Here is a 16,695-nt window from a genome sequence, read left to right on the forward strand (position 1 = left end):
TTCTCATACATACTGACAAATTTAATAGACCAAGCGAGGTATACAAAAATACTTTAAATATACTTACTATTATTATAAAATATCTTATTCCCGAGGAAGAAAAATCCAAAGACACAAAAATTATAATAAATAATACATTTACTAAAAGCACTAATATATCCTTTTAATGACTTATTTGTGCTGACAGCGCTGATACATACATATCTTGAAAGATTAGCAACGAACTACATACTGTCTGTGTGCGCATGCGCTCGGCATTATAAAATTTCACTGTCGATCGTAAAGAAGTATAACTTCAAAAAAAATGTTAATCGAGACCTTCCTCTGGAGCTGAGGATAAGAGCATTAAGATACTACGTGTTCTCTACTTTGTTGTATGGAATGGAAAGCTGGACACTAAAAGTGGATAGTATAAAGAATTGGAATCATTTGAGGTATGGAGCTACAGAAGGATTTTGAAAATACCATGGATTCAACGAGTTACAAACGCAGAAGTGTTAAGTAGGCTGCAAACGGATTGCGAGGTCATAAAAAAACGTCAAAACAAGCAAGCTGGAATATTTAGGCTACTTTTCCAGAGGTGCGAAATATGAGATATTAAGGCTCATAATGCAAGGCAAAATTAAGGGTAAAAGATCCATAGGAATAGGAAGAATTTCCTGACTGAGAAACCTAAGAGAGTGGTATAGTTGCAGCTCAGTAGATCTTTTCAGAGCAGCCGCCAATAAGGTAAGGATAGCTGTGATGATAGCCAACCTCCGATAGAAGAAGGAACTACATGTAGAAGAATAACTAATATATTATGATCTGAGAAGACAACGGTCTTATTTTGTAAAATCAATTTGTATAAAGCCTTCTTGGATGCAATTTAAAAAATGTATTAATTACAACCATATCCATCTCTTGGCAAAATTGGATCAGCTTTTATCCTCTTTCGTTTCTGGTGCCAAGACCATATTATGTTCCCACAACATTCTCAACTGTACCTTGTGCTATTTTGGTGTTAAAACCACCCATGATAATAGTTAGTTCATGTTTTTTTGTCAATTTTAGAGAATCTTCTACAGGCTGATAAAAATTTTCTTGGACGGGTCTTGTTCATTGTTTCATAAGACCTACCGCTACTCTTCCTACTTTCTAGCAAATAACTTCAATTCCAAAATATCCTGAAATTCTGACCAAAGAATTGTTCAAATACGGAAATGGCAAAAGTCCTTGACTTCATATATTACGAAACACAAACTTTAAAAAAACAACATCACCAGACTGGGGAAAATGTAGATAATATACATATTAATAGCCAGTGTTGCTATTGATATTTCTAAACGTTGTAAATATTTGTGTGCATTTGTAAAAATTAAATGTGAAACACTAAAACAATAATATCACTTATCAACGAGGGCATTGCTAATATTATATTTATGCCAACTGAACTTTAGACAAATGAACTGCGTATTTTTTTTATATTCACAAACGGTGCAAGTAGGTATTATTATTGTATGTTAATGACTTTTTCGTATTTCTTACCATATTCTGGCAAAATAGGTGTTAATTCAGCCTTGATATTCGTCGCATAAAAATAATAGATGAGATTAGACATGTAGTCCGGGCAGATTATCGGCGAATAGGCCATTTTTGGGAAAAGTTATTTACCAGCAATTTTATTGCTGGAATCGAATCTTATGATTGTATATATTAATAATATTGGTATGCAAAGTCCGCAGATAGTGTGCTACTTTTTTTTATAAACAAAATGGCGCCCGAAAATCGTGTTTTTTTTCAATTTTTGCTCTATAACTCTAAAGATTTTAACTTTACACCAAAAACACCCAAATAAAAATTCACCGCAATTAAATTCTGCATACAGACGAGTTTTTCGCGATTTACTTCGACGAAAATTTTCCCCAGAAAATGCGGGTTTTTCCAACAAAATCTTTAATTTTCAACTAAAATTTTAGATAAATAATTGTTTATCAATAACTAAATAATTTGGTAATATACAAGCTCTTTTTGTATAGATTATAATTTCAGAAGCCGATAAAAATTTAATGAACAGTTTAGCAACAATTAAATTATTAATTAAAAATTTACGGTTGCTATATTAACGACAATAATTATGATACATAAGAATAACTATGACTTTTGTATAAAAAGACACTGTACCTATCTAGTGTACTTTACAGAAATGAAATTGGAGCCTCAGGAATATGCCTCAGGAATATTTTAAAATTATAAACAATTTTTGGCTTATAATCAAATAGAATATGTCGGGAAATATTAAATTAAATTAAATAATGAAAACGGTATTGGAAAAAAGCGGCAGGACGCTTCTTTTAAAAGAAAAAACGTTTAATTGTGATGAGTGGTTCCTGAGATACAACCGGTCAAAGTTGACCGGCCTTTACGGCAAAGATATAAACAATAGGATCATAATTTTCGAACCATCACCTTGTTATTTCGGTTCTCTTTCTCAACACCAATTTCCATATCTTTAAAATACTCATAACATATATTATTATACTAAAAACTATCGATATTACGAGTGAAAATTGCCAAAAATAGCAAAATTCCAATCAAAAATTATGTTATAGAAATGTAATCTCAAAGTTCAAAATCGGTAAACGTTAAAAAAAATGCATTTTCTCGGCTTCCCATAGAGCAATTTTCTTCATTCTTTTTTTGTTCCCAAGTAACTCGAGTAGAGCCATCTAACTAATGCATTATTAAATGTCAAACTTGCTTTTGTTTTGTAATAATAAATTTATTTATTTATTATAACAAAAATTCTTAATTTGTTTAAATAAAGATTGTTTAAATAATTATACAGCTTTCAAATGAGAATATTTGTGTTTTTAACGTTAAACGGGGCACTTATGGTAAAGTAAGTTTATTTAAAAAAAGTCTACAACTGAAAAAAATATGTAGTTTTCTTTTCTTATAAATAAATTAATCTATTATAACAAAACAAAAGCAAGTTTGACATTTAATAATGCATTAGTTAGATTGGTCTACTCGAGTTACTTGTGAACAAAAAAGAATGAAGAAGATTGCTCCATGGGAAGCCGAGAAAATGCATTTTTTTAACGTATACCGATTTTTTTTCTCGAGATTACATTTTCTCCAACCTAATTATTGATTGTAATTTTGCTATTTTGGCAATTTTCACTTGTAATATCGATAATTTTTATTATAATAATATATGTTATGAGTATTTTAAAGATATGGAAATTGGTGTGGAGTGGAGAAGGACCGAAATAACAAGGTGATGGTTCGAAAATTATGATCCTATTGTTTATATCTTTGCCGTAAAGGCCGGTCAACTTTGACCGGTTGTAGTTCAGGAACCACTCATAACAATTAAACGTTTTTTCTTTTAAAAGAAGCGTCCTGCCGCCAAAAAATTGTTTATAATTTTAAAATATTCCTGAGGCCGCTTAAATGGTCCAATTTCAATTCTGTAAAGTACAGTAGATAGGTAAAGTGTCTTTTTATACAAAGGTCATAGTTATTCTTATGTATCATAATTATTGTGGTTATTATAGCGACCGTAAATTTTTAATTAGCAATTTAATTGTTGCTAAACTGTTCATTCAATTTTCATCGGCTTCTGGAATTATAATATATACAAAAAGAGCTTTTATATTATTTACCAAATTGTTTAATTATTGATAAACAATTACTTATCTGAAATTTTAGTTGGAAATTAAAGATTTTGTTGGAAAAAACCGCATTTTCCGGGGAAAATTTTCGTCGAAATAAATCGGGAAAATACGTCTCTATGCAGAATTTAATTGCGGTGAATTTTTATTTGGTTGTTTTTGGTGTAAAGTTAAAATATTTGGAGTTATAGAGCAAAAATTGAAAGAAACACGATTTTCGGGCGCCATTTTTTTTAAGTAGCACACTATCTGCGGACTTTGCATACCCATATTATTAATATATACAATCATCATATACAAACATATAAACAATCAAGATTCGATTCCAGCAATAAAATTGCTAGTAAATAACTTTTCCTTGTATTTTGCTAATTAGCCCAGAGTAATGATAAATATCGTATACTAAAACTGATAATAGTGATAATACAGGGTAAAATAGAGAGCAACCGCGGACCCGGAAGAAAAAGACACTCATGACTTCAAAACTTACGCCAATGGTTTGGACTAACATCGATCGACTTATTCAGAAACGCCGCAAATAAAATTAAAATTGCTATGATGATAGCCAACGTCCGCAACGGACAAAGCACATGAAGAAAAGAAGATCTACTATTATTAAAGTCCATAAAAGAAAGAGTCAAAGTCGAAGAGATTTGACACCTAGGTCACATGATCAAACTAGACAAATAGAATGAAACGGCAGAGATAACAAGAAGAATCCGAATGACTTTGACAGCGGTAGAAAGACTCGATGATGTATTGAAAAACAAAAACATATCAAATAGACTGTCATCGTGAAACGAAATCAAGAGGTATATTATATTCAATTTGTTCAGAGAGTGCAATAAACAATCTTACTAGTTTCATTCTTATTAGAAATTATCATACAGAGATTAATAGGAAAGAAAATAAAAGAGGCCAAATCCAATTGGTTGGCAGATCAATGTAGTGAAATCGAAGAATATTCTAAAAAGTATGATAGCTTTAACATGCACAAGAAAATAAAGGAAATCACAAATACAGAGCGAAAAAAGAAGGTGGCCTTCTTAAAGACATAAATGGAAAAATTATAGAAGTCACGGAGAAATTGAAAAAGTGGAAGACATAATATAACAGATCTGTTTGAGGATAATAGACAAGAACCGGAAGAAATCGACAGCGAAACGGGACCAGAGATCATAGATCATAATGGAGGAAATCGAACAAGCAATACGAAACGCAAAAAACGGAAAACTGTAGGTCCAGACGAAATACCTGCGGAATTACTGAAATCTCTAGACGATGAAACTCTACCTGTACTACTGGATATGTTTAATGAAGTATATAAAACCGGAAAAATCCTTCAGGAATGGTTGGTGTCCATCTTTGTAACAATACCAAAAACAATATATGCCAAAGATTGTTCGGACTATAGTACAATATCATTAATAAGCCATACCCTCAAAATATTTTTAAAGGTGATTCATGGAAGATTATTAATATGGTGTATGGTATAACTCACTGGCGGATCCAGGGGGGTGTCATGGGGGTCATGACCCCCCCCCCATAATTGTAAACCCACGTATCCTACGTTTGGTAAGACTAAGTCACCTTGCATCATAGATAGGTAATTAAATCACCCTTAAGACCCATGACCCCCTCCCCAAACAAAATTTCTGGATCCGCCACTGGCTATAACTAGACCCAAATCCAGACTACTAAACTTCTGCCCGTCTACTAAAAGACGAATACTTTAAGATATTTAATTACCCTATTTTTACCTGTAGCGATTTAAACGAAAAAACTGCCATTTTTGACACTTACTTGTTATTAAAATTCTCGTCCGAACTGTGACGGCATTTTTGTATTTATAATGTATATTAAGTCTTATAGTACCTAAAAAATCCATTTGCAACCTGGCTGGTCAAGTGTCCCGACAAAAACCTTAGTTCTCTGGACTATAGGTGCATTCTTAATCTAATAAATAATAAACTATCCTATTTGAAGAAAAAATAAAAAGGACACGTGGAGTACGGCGCACAAACATAATACATATATCCAGAAAATTAGACAGTGGACACGTTTGGACATACAAAAAGTATTAAAAGAGCGGTTATTACAAATATATTTGCCGAAAGTGGTCTGAGACTTCGAGAAAATTTCCGTACATAAACATTTTTGAGTTTAGAACAAGAATTGTCCCAAGAAACAACAATAAAAATATATAATACGATTGTGATACTGACGATACTACATACGAGTGAAAATTAGACTTTGCAGAAAAAGCATAATAGTAGGATAAACGCAATGGAGATGAGACATCTACGACTTATAGTCAGAAAGATGAAACATGGGGTAGAAAAAAATGAGCAAACATGAGGTAAAACCAAACAGGAACCAATAATGAACAAAATAATAAACAGCCAATTAAACTGGTATGGACATCTGATAAGAATGAAACCCAGTAGACCAAGGAGAAAAATTCACGAAACAAGAAATATAAAAAAGGAGACCGAGGAAAAAATGGATACATCAAATAGTAGATGTAGGAAAGATTAAACAAAACACGTGAAGAAATGAAAATAAGAGCACAAGACAGAAAAGAATGGAAGAGATGGGCGAATATGTAGGATAACTAAAACCAAATCCGACACCTGAAAGGGTATAAAGAAGGAGGAAAAGAAACAAAGACAGATTTTAGAAATTCTTCAGACACTTGAAAGGGTAATAGTCCAGGGCCCATCTGTTTTGAGATGGACGTTGAGAGGTGACTCAAATTTTTTTGCAGAAATTGCTTAAAAATAACTCAAATAATAATATTTGAGTTATCCTCCCTCTCAAAAAGGCCCGGAACATTGTTTAAATAATTAATATGTCAGAAAATGAAGGAAAGATTCGATTTTTTTCTTCGTTTTTTGATTATAACTTTAAAAGTATTCATTTCCCAGAAAAGATGTACTGACATAAAAGTTGTGTAATTAAATTTCCTACAATATAGAATTAATTAAAAGTTGAAAAAATAGTCACCCTTGTTGCAAAATAGCAATAATTGCGAAAAAAAACCATACAAAAACAAGTATTCGCATTGTACGTTTTCAACCATTTATGCTACACTTATGACCTTCATATTTCACCCAGAAAAACTTTATGATACAGTAAAACAATACTGTAAATTTCATTAAGATCGGTTCAATAAATTTGACAAAATAAATTTTGCAATCCAGCTTTCGCAAAAACAATACATTTTTTAAAAATGTTACAGGACTGAAAATAAAGCAGATAGCAAGTTGAATTCTTTTTTGCTTATAGAAGTGTACTGTACCTTTTATTTACAATTTGCAAAATTAAAATCGATTAACTACCACGGCGTCAGGAATTTTTTTAAATAAACATTAATTATTGGTGCTACGCGCAGGACAGCGGTGTTCGATTCACATGAAGTTGATTTCCACCCAAAATTTCTTCCAATCTTCATCTAATATATTATTTTCTTACTCTATATTTTGTTGTATTTTAATATTTTAATTCCACAAAAATCAAACTAATTTTATTATTGTTTGTGAAATATTGTTGAAACAATTGTATATGTTTAAAAATAATAAACTTTTATTCTCAAGTTAAAATATATGAACAAAGAAAGTTTTTGCTAAAGAAAGTGTTATTTCAAAGGATAGAGTATGTGTTTTTATTTTGCAATAAACAAATTTATTTATTTATATCGAAATGTAATAAAAACTAAAATGTATCAATAATTATCAAAGGTCATTGGAATGCCCAATCAGAGCAAACTATCCGGTGTCCTGCGCGCAACACCAATAACACTAGTCAACAAATAAAAAATGTTTGCGACAGATGTTAAAATGGCTGTACCGTGGAGTTTAAAGCGCCCTGAATGCGAATTCAAACACTAAAATTTTCCACCACTTATAGATTTTGAGTTATCTTCTTCTTAAGGTGCCGTGCATTTCTGCGCAGGGGTCCACGCGTACGTTGTCTTGTCAGGTGAAATGTTAGATTTTGAGTTATAGAATGCATCAAATATTGCTGTTTATTATAAAAATTCTTTTATACTATATACACATAAGCTCAGAACTAAAAACAAAAAATATAGTAAGTCTTTTGTACACAATTTTGTGCATATCCCAATTTTCCCATAACACTATGTGGATTAACAAGAACACACATTTTATCCTGCATAGTAAAAAACTAGGATAGCTCCTGGTTATGGTTCCTAAATATTATAAGTTTTACTGGCTAGTAAATTCCATTTAAAAAATCCATTTTTGTAATCTAGAACCTAGAGTTAATCATGTCTTTGGACAAGTGAAGGTCTCGAACTAAATCATGTAATTCGGCTTGCTGGATGCAATAAGGTGCTTTTCGTCGCTTTTGTGAAAATAAGAATCATTCTTTTCTGATACATCATCGGGTTTACTTTTATCGTCATACATTTCCAAATCTTCTTCCCAATTTGCCGTGAGTCCTGGAACTGGTAAATCTTCTCCATGGAAAACCGGTTTTATTGCTGAGATAATATCTGGATATTCAATTTTATGCTTGCTTTTCCTTGAAAATACAGACACTTTTATTATGCAGAAGGAACAGTCGTTAAAACGGTTTAGAACTATATAATTTTAAATGGGTAGGTTTACTGATTAAGGATTATCTTTGGTTTATTCTTTATTTAAATGTTAATGTATTATTCGTAGACATTAGATATCCCAGTGTTGTCAAATTATGCACAATTTATAGAAAAAATGTTAATTTGATAACATCACTCCCGATATATTACAAATGACTGTTTTAAAAAAAATTTTAGTCAAATATTCATAACTCAAAAATCGTAACTTAATTTTTTTTGGAAAAACCATAACTCAAAAATCTTACGTGTTAGGAACTTTTTATCATCATAATCATATTCAGAGAGCAAGAATTAACAAAAAACAGCATATTGTATTCCAGTCGCAAATTGGTTGTAAACTAGTGTAATTAATGTTTATTTAAAAAAATTCCTGACGCCGTGGTGGTTAATCGATTTTAGTTTTGCAAATTGCAAATAAAAGGTACATTACACTTCTATAAGCAATAAAAATTTCAACTCGCTATCTGCTTTATTTTCAGTCCTGTAACAGTTTGAAAAAATGAATTTTTTTTGCGAAAGCTGGATTGCAAAATTTATTTTGCAAAATATATTGAACCGATCTTAACTGATAACTCAAATATTATTATTTGAGTTATTTTCAAGTAATTTCGGCAAAAAAATTTGAGTCACCTCTCAACGTCCAAATGTACTAATATTTTTACAGATGCATCCTGGTCTATAAAAGGAAGGGGGGGAAAGAAAGAAAGAAAGATTTTAGAACAAATCTCGGAAAAACTGCCATCCTCTTATGCCGTAACGTCATCCTGTGCGTTTAAAAATTAAATTACTCGATTCCTCTTCTTTTTAGGTTACGTAAAAAGTGCACAATTGGTCGCGAAGGACATAAACATAATTACCTAGTAGTGTCCGTCATTATCTCTAATAAAACACTTCACTAAACAACTAAACAACAACTAATATAAATGCGCGTTTCTGCTCTCTTGTGGTCGATGTTACATTATCTTGAGATAACTACAGACTGGACGTGCCGTTGATGCTTTTGTAAAATCTTGTAAATAGTATAAATACACGGGCTCTTATCAACTGGAAATTTTAAGCCAGTTCAGTGGTAGGATCGGGCAATTCTGTCAATTACGTTCACGTGTAGGTATATACGAGGCTTGTTCAGTTGAAAAACACACCTTTTTCAATGGTCCAAAGATGTGAAAATCACAAGGACACAAATCGGGACTAAAAGGTGGATGGTCTAATGTCATCCACTTCTTTCGTGTTAGATTTTCTTTCACTGCTTTGACAACATGAGGCTACGTGAGAGTTTCCTGGGCATTTTCGTTTTACCGTTTTTCTGAGATATTCCATGTTTGCTACTTGAATCTTACTATGGTGTCTAATGCTTTTGTAAAATCTGTAAATAGTATAAATACAGGGGCTCTTATCAAGTGGAAATTTTAAGCTTGTATTTCATGTGTATAATCGGACAATTGTGTCAATAATGTTTACGTGTAGGTATATACTAGGCTTGTTTACCTTTTTCAATGGCCCAAAGATGTGAAAATAGCAAGGACTTAAACGGGGTCTAAAAGGTGGATTCTCTAATCTCTCCGTTTCTTTTGTTTTAGATTTTCTTTCATTGCTTCGGCAACATGAGACGAGCATTGCCGTGCAGAAGAATGACACTACGTGAGAGTTTTCTGGACATTTTCGTTTTATTTCTACCCTTCTTCTGAGATATTCCATCATTGCTGCTTGAATTTTACTATGGTGTCTGATGCTTTTGTAAAATCTTGTAAATAGTATAAATACACGGGCTCTTATCAAGTGTAACTTTTAAGCCAGTATTTCATGGACAATTCTCTCAATAACGTTCACGTGTAGGTATATACGAGGCTTGTTCAACTGAAACACATCTGTTTACCTTTTAACGCCTTTTTCAATGGCCAAAGGTGTGAAAATCGCAAGGACATAAATCGGGAATAAAAAGTGGATGATCTAATGTCCTCCATTTCTTACGTTTTAGATTTTATTTCACTGCTCTGGCAAGATAAGGCCGAGCATTTTGGTGCAGAAGAATGACATCACGTGAGGGTTTCCTGGAGGTTTTTGTTTGTTTCTACCCTTCTTCTCAGATATTCCATCTCTGCTGCTTGAATCCTACTCTGGTGTCTTTTGCTTAAAATCCATTTTTCTGCTTTGTATACCAACGTTGGCCTATATGTACATGGTTTCGTATATTGTCATCTTCGTTTTCTTGATATTTCTTTGTTGTTGAGGAATCCTCTATTTAGTGCCTCGAATAATGTTATTGTACTTTCCTCTGTTGTTGGGATTGTCCTCGATGCTTTCTCTGTTTTATTATTATCCCTTACGTCCCTTATTTAACTTCTCATGAGAGACAAAGAAAAGCAGCAACAACAAGGCCAATATGAAAAACTGGCTGGACAGACTATATAGGAAAACGATATAAAAACAAAGTTACAACAACCGAAATGACTTTCATGAGAAGAAGCTATAGTGCTATAGATTCACGAGATTGGACCATATTAGAAATAAAGAGATAAATTAAAAGTATCATTGGAACAAAATATATTGAGCTACATAGAAAAAAATGTCGGAATGGAGTTAGGCCAATGGTAAAAAAAGAAACTATGAAGATCATGGAGGAACAAAGTGAGTAAAGCCAAAGGTCTAATAGCATTTCCTGCAGTTCTTCTTTGTCTTTTGCTATTAACGCAACATCATCGGGAAATCTCAGATGGTTCAGGTTTTCGCCGTCTATCGTCAGTCCTTTGAACAAGACCGCAGAAAGACGGAATCTCAGGAAAGAAGGACAAAATAGTGGTACGTGAAGGCAACAAAAATTATTTTTTTCTTCCCAGAAGATTCTTAAATCAGAACGTTGTTTCTCTATTACTTTTTCACGTACTTGTTTGATTTTTGGATCGACTTGTATGTCATAGGTTAATTAATTATCTATAACACATACGGTAGGAAACTTAGAACACTTAGAGCAGGGCATTTAGCACTAAAAACACCGGAATAAATCGATTTTTAAATACAGTGCACCTCCTAGAAACTTGCAACTTTTTGCATTGTGTTTTTTATGATGTCAGGAAAAAAGTCTACTATAGAAAAATCGGTGGAAATGCATAATTGCACATAAAAGTGCATAAAATGCATCCAAAAGTGCATTAACATGTCAAAATAAGCATACTAAGGGTCAGATTTTGTTACTCGGGGTTTTTGAAGTCGCTGAACACGAATACGCCATCAGAACCGACCCCCGGAGCACCTGGTGTCCAGGGTCACTGCTAAGGCACGCCATCTTCTGGAATTTCGAGGGTTTTCGGCATTAAATTGGGCCGTTTTCGGGGTTGCTGAAAACGAGTACACCGTCACAACCGACACCCGAAGCACCTGGTGTCTAGCGTCACGTCATCTTCTGGAGTTTCGACGGATTTTTGCACTAAATTGATGCAAAAAGATTACACGACGGGTTTTTGGGGTTACTGAACACGAATACGCTATCAGAACTGACCCCTAGTGCACCTGGTGCCCTAAGTCACTGCTATGGCATATTATCTTCTACAGTTTGGAGAGTTTTTTGGCACCAGGTGAACCGGGGGTCCGGTCGGTTCTAATGGCGACTCCAAATCCCCCGAGTAATCTGCCTTTATTTTGACGTATTTATGCACTATTGGAAGCATTTTATGCAATTTATGTATGAAACCATGCATTGTTTCGGAATAATTCAAACAAGCTTATATTTTCTAAAACTTTTTTTGTTAATTTATATACATGTTAAAGTAAAAAGTTCTACTCGCAGATTTGGCCGCTAATTGTTTATTAATTGTTTAAACAGTAATAATTGTTTTGTATAAATAATGTTAAAAATATCGTTAAATTCATCATTTTACTTTGACCAAATATATTTCTATTTTGTTTTTGGTTATGCTGAATCCGAATATGGCATTACAATTTGAAAATTCTTATACAGAAGCTCTTATACAGTATATTTGCGTAGCTAGGAACCACATGGAAATCTTTTTTATTATAAATTTTACGAAAAAAAGTTATTCTTCATAAAATACTCTGGATAGTCAAAAATCTAAAACTCAACCACCAGATATCAAATTTTATCAATTTTATACGAGATGTCAAAAATATGAATTTCTTTAAAGAGTAAAGTACCTTTTTATTCCAGAATATCAAAAAATGCTATTATGAAAAGTTGTTTGAAATTAAAAACTATGTTTAATATACAATTACATTATTCTAATCGAAAAAAAATTTCAATTTTTTCTCAAATTACGGATACTCATCATCATTTTATTACAATTATTGTAACTATTTTATTATCAATTCTACGAAAAAAAGTTATTCTTTATAAAATGCTCCACCTGGTCTAAAATCTATGATGCAATCATCATATATCAAACTTTTTCAGTTTTATACGAGGTATGTAAAAAATATGAATTTTTCTTAAGAGTCAAGTGCCTTTATTATTCACAATATTTTATTTAGAAGGATGTAGTTGAACACTGAAACATATTTTTTAATTCCAAACAACATTTCTTTATAACAATTTTCGATATTGTAAAATATAAAGGTACTTTACTCTTGAGTGAAATTCATATTTTTTGACATACCTCATATAAAATTACTAAAATTTTATATTTGATGGTTGCATCTTAGATTATATACGATGCAGAGTAATTTATAAAGAATAACTTTTTTTCATAAGACTGATAATAAAAAAATTATCAATAGGTTCCAAGTTACGCAAACATACTGTATAAGAGTTAAAAAAAGTTTTTGTTGAATAGTTATTATTGTTGAAGCTTATTAAATGTATTTTAGATAAGTTTTATAGAAAAAAGTTTTGATCACTTTGTATAACCTTTTTTTTAGCTGGTAATTTTCGGTTTTTGTATTACATTTTTATCGTTCTTAATTTTCTCAAAAAGAAATGGTTTATTTCATTTCTAAAGTAAAATAATTCAGTGCATTTTAAAGACTACATCCTGAGCTTAAAAAAACCTATAAAACTGTAATAGATCTGTTGAAAATTGAGTAATACCGTCTTAAAGTGGTGTTAATTCTGTAAAACTATGAAGTTTTCAAAAATTGCATTTTTGAGACGTCGCGTCGTATCATTTGAATTAAATTTTTGAGATTTTTTTGAATGAAACATCGTTTAGTAAGATGGTTGAAAGGTAAGTTGTGCAAAATTGAGAGTTTTATAAGAAAAATTGTATTAGTTACACATTTTTAAATCATTTTTAAACAAAATTCATGTAAGTCTTACTTTCAGCCCACACCGTACTTATGCCCATACATTTTGTTTCTTTTTATTATAACTCTAAGATAGCTTAATTATTCTTCTTTCATGTTCAATTTGTAAAATTTCATTTGATCGATTAGTTAAAGAATTACATTAAAATAACTCAACCGTGCACTTCGCCGTACGCTAGTTTACACGTTTACAGTGCGCCAATGTTTGTGAGAAGGGTGACTTTAGCGTTATAAATAAAAAATTATAGAAACTACAGATTTAATTTTAGAAAAATCTTTATATGGTTTTTTTTTGTAAAATTTTCTGAATTTTTCAATGGCCAAGTCAGTTTTTTTCAAAAATTTATATTTTCGGAGTTATTTAAAAAAACATCTATTTTCGCAGTTCTTTTGTTTAATAAAAAATGAAGCACCCACTTCTCGAGTAGAACTTTTTGATATATTGTTTATTAAACATTTCTTAATGGAATTACAAAAAGTTCTATCTTGTTTGATTTTTTTCCGAAGTGAAAATCTATATGCACTCCCCTATTTATAGTAAATTTTTTTCCTGACATCATCCTGAACACAATGCAAAAAGTTGCAAGTCTCTGGGTGCTGTATTTAAAAATCGATTTATTTTCTAAAAATCGAAATACGATATCCTATTCAGAAGTTTATACTTGTACATGCCCTAAGTGAATAAATTCGTTCTAGTCTTCTACTGACCTTAATGATTTTATCACTCGTGTAGTCGGCTTTTAGGTCTGATATTTTTATCTCGTCACAGACTAAACTAACAATGGGCAATAATGGACAATTTATTGTCCTGATGAATGTATGGACCTCGTACGCGTATGATAATTGGCTAGCGTATATTCAAAAGCGAATACTCCATCTTGCGTTGATGCTTGTTGTTGGTATTGGTAATGTTTTCTAATATGGAATATGTAGTGTGTATTTTTTGCTTAATATATTAATTTGTAATATGTTTATTTTTGCTTTGAACTATTTTAAGTACCTATTATCTTATACAGGGTAAGTCATGAAGTCATACATATTGTACACCCATCAAGATATTTTAGAAAAGCTTAATCAGAAGCTTATTACAAAGTCATTGTTTTTAAATGGTGTGGTTGGACACGCGCCAACTCTTAACTTTTAATGACAAAATTTTTTAAATCAAAATGTACACCGGCCAATTCGTAAATTTTCTATTACCTGACCTGCCAACTCGAAACTTTCTTCATGTGAATTCGAAACCATTGATTAAATCTAATACCATAAATATAAACCGAATGTTTCTTGGTTTGCTTAAAAACAATATATTTTTGTATTATATGTACCTATAAACAATAGCAAAAATTGAAATATCTTAATAAAATAATTGAAACAATATTATAGTGTTTCATTAACACGTGTTATAAATATTATTTTCATCAAGTATTATAGAAGTATAGCTCTACAAGAGCTTGGTTTTTATCAAGTACCTAATTGTAAATTCAATATCTAGATGTTTAGCAATGATAAATTATTTAAATCCATCTGATAATTTAAAAGCAAACAGATTTTCCATATTATGTTTATTTCAAGTCTAAAAGATTATACCTCTATTTAGCTACGAATTCATCGGTAGTTGATCGGTTACCGAAAAATTATCTGAGGGCCAGAGTTACCAATTGGCCTGTAATTAGGATGGTGGATTAAAATAGTTACGAATTCACCAGGACCCGTGTGGTTAAGTTTTCGGCCCAGGCAGAAATTAATAAATTTTAATCTGTTCTTTTAATTATTATTCCGGCCATTCAGTATGTTCACCTCTCAAAATTTAACGATACTACTCAAATACAAATGACTTTGTAATAGAATTAAGATACGGTTTTCTAAAATATCTTGATACGTATTATACTCCTAACTCTTAGGAAGGCCCCTACGGGAAAAAATGACCATTGAAACGTCTTTGCTCTCATTATTGTTTAATAACATGCAGGGTGAGTTGTAAATTTTGACCTTTTGAACGGTAAGTTCGATGTGTCTCATATTTCGATGTTCGATGTCAATATATATGTCAACTAAACACTAGTAGAGAGAGTGACGCAGTACAATTATTGCCTCGGCACTAGTGATGTTGAAAAAGTAACTAATCGTTACAAAGTACTCGTTACTTACGAATACCGAAAGTAACGATTACTATGCAGAGACAAATCGTTACTTTGATTACTCTGATTACTTCGTTACTTCTTACCAATCGTATAAGAGCGAGTAACGACTATTGTATCTACTTCGATTACTTTGATTACTTCGTTACTTCATACCAATCGTATTAGAGCGAGTAACGACTATTGTATCTACTTTGATTACTTTGATTACTCTGATTACTTCGTACCAATCGTATCAGAGCGAGTAACGACTATTGTATCTACTTTGATTACTTTGATTACTCTGATTACTTCGTACCAATCGTATCAGGGCGAGTAACGACTATTGTATCTACTTTGATTACTCTGATTACTTCGTACTTCGTGAAGGTCGTTATTATATCGAAATCCCTATACAAAATACCTACCTAGTAAGAAATATGATTCTCGATATGATTACCGGTACTCAAATACAAAAGTAATCATAGTAATCAAATAATTTGTATCTCTTAACATATTGGTGAAGGTCGCTGTTTTATCGGAATACCTATACAGACCTACCTACTGAGAAATACGATTCTCGATATGATTACCGGTACTCAAATACAAAAGTAACAAAAGTAATGATAGTAATCAAATCATTTTATCCCTTAAACAGATCGGTGAAGGTCGTTGTTATATCAGAATACCTATACAAAATACCTACCTACTGAGAAATACGATTCTCGATATGATTACCGGTAGTCAAATTAAAAAAAGTAACAAAAATAATCATAGTAATCAAAGTAACGTATACTGTAAATGATTACTTTATACAAAAGTAACGATTTGTAACGAATACTCGAAAGTAACTATAACTAACATCACTACTCGGCACTATAATAAATAAAGAATGGACCATCAATCAGGAGATAAAAGCGCGCATCGGAAAAGCCAGATCCGCCTTCAACCGGATGGGGGTGTTCTTCAAAAACCACGATCTCTCTTAATCAAATCTACGGGTTCCTACAGCCTCTGCTGCATCCCGCATTTCGATCTCCACTTT

At 31.9% G+C, this 16,695-nt stretch overlaps 1 protein-coding gene across 3 annotated transcripts in view; it reads right to left on the reverse strand.

Moving 5' to 3' along the window:
- LOC126891623 (fatty acid CoA ligase Acsl3-like) overlaps positions 1-16,695 on the reverse strand; it is a 94,185-nt gene that overhangs the window by 53,278 nt on the left and 24,212 nt on the right. Inside the window, exon 1 of one of the 3 annotated variants that reach the window (XM_050660842.1) lies at positions 9,138-9,330. The exons of the other annotated variants lie outside the window; for them this stretch is intronic. Within the exon in view, the coding sequence (XP_050516799.1) occupies positions 9,138-9,154 (17 nt within the window). The 5' untranslated portion in view covers positions 9,155-9,330. Of the gene's footprint in view, positions 1-9,137; positions 9,331-16,695 lie in introns of those variants that run through there. 3 annotated transcript variants of the gene reach the window in all.

This window comes from Diabrotica virgifera, chromosome 9, assembly GCF_917563875.1.
Source record: "Diabrotica virgifera virgifera chromosome 9, PGI_DIABVI_V3a".
Taxonomy (NCBI): Eukaryota; Metazoa; Arthropoda; class Insecta; order Coleoptera; family Chrysomelidae; genus Diabrotica; species Diabrotica virgifera.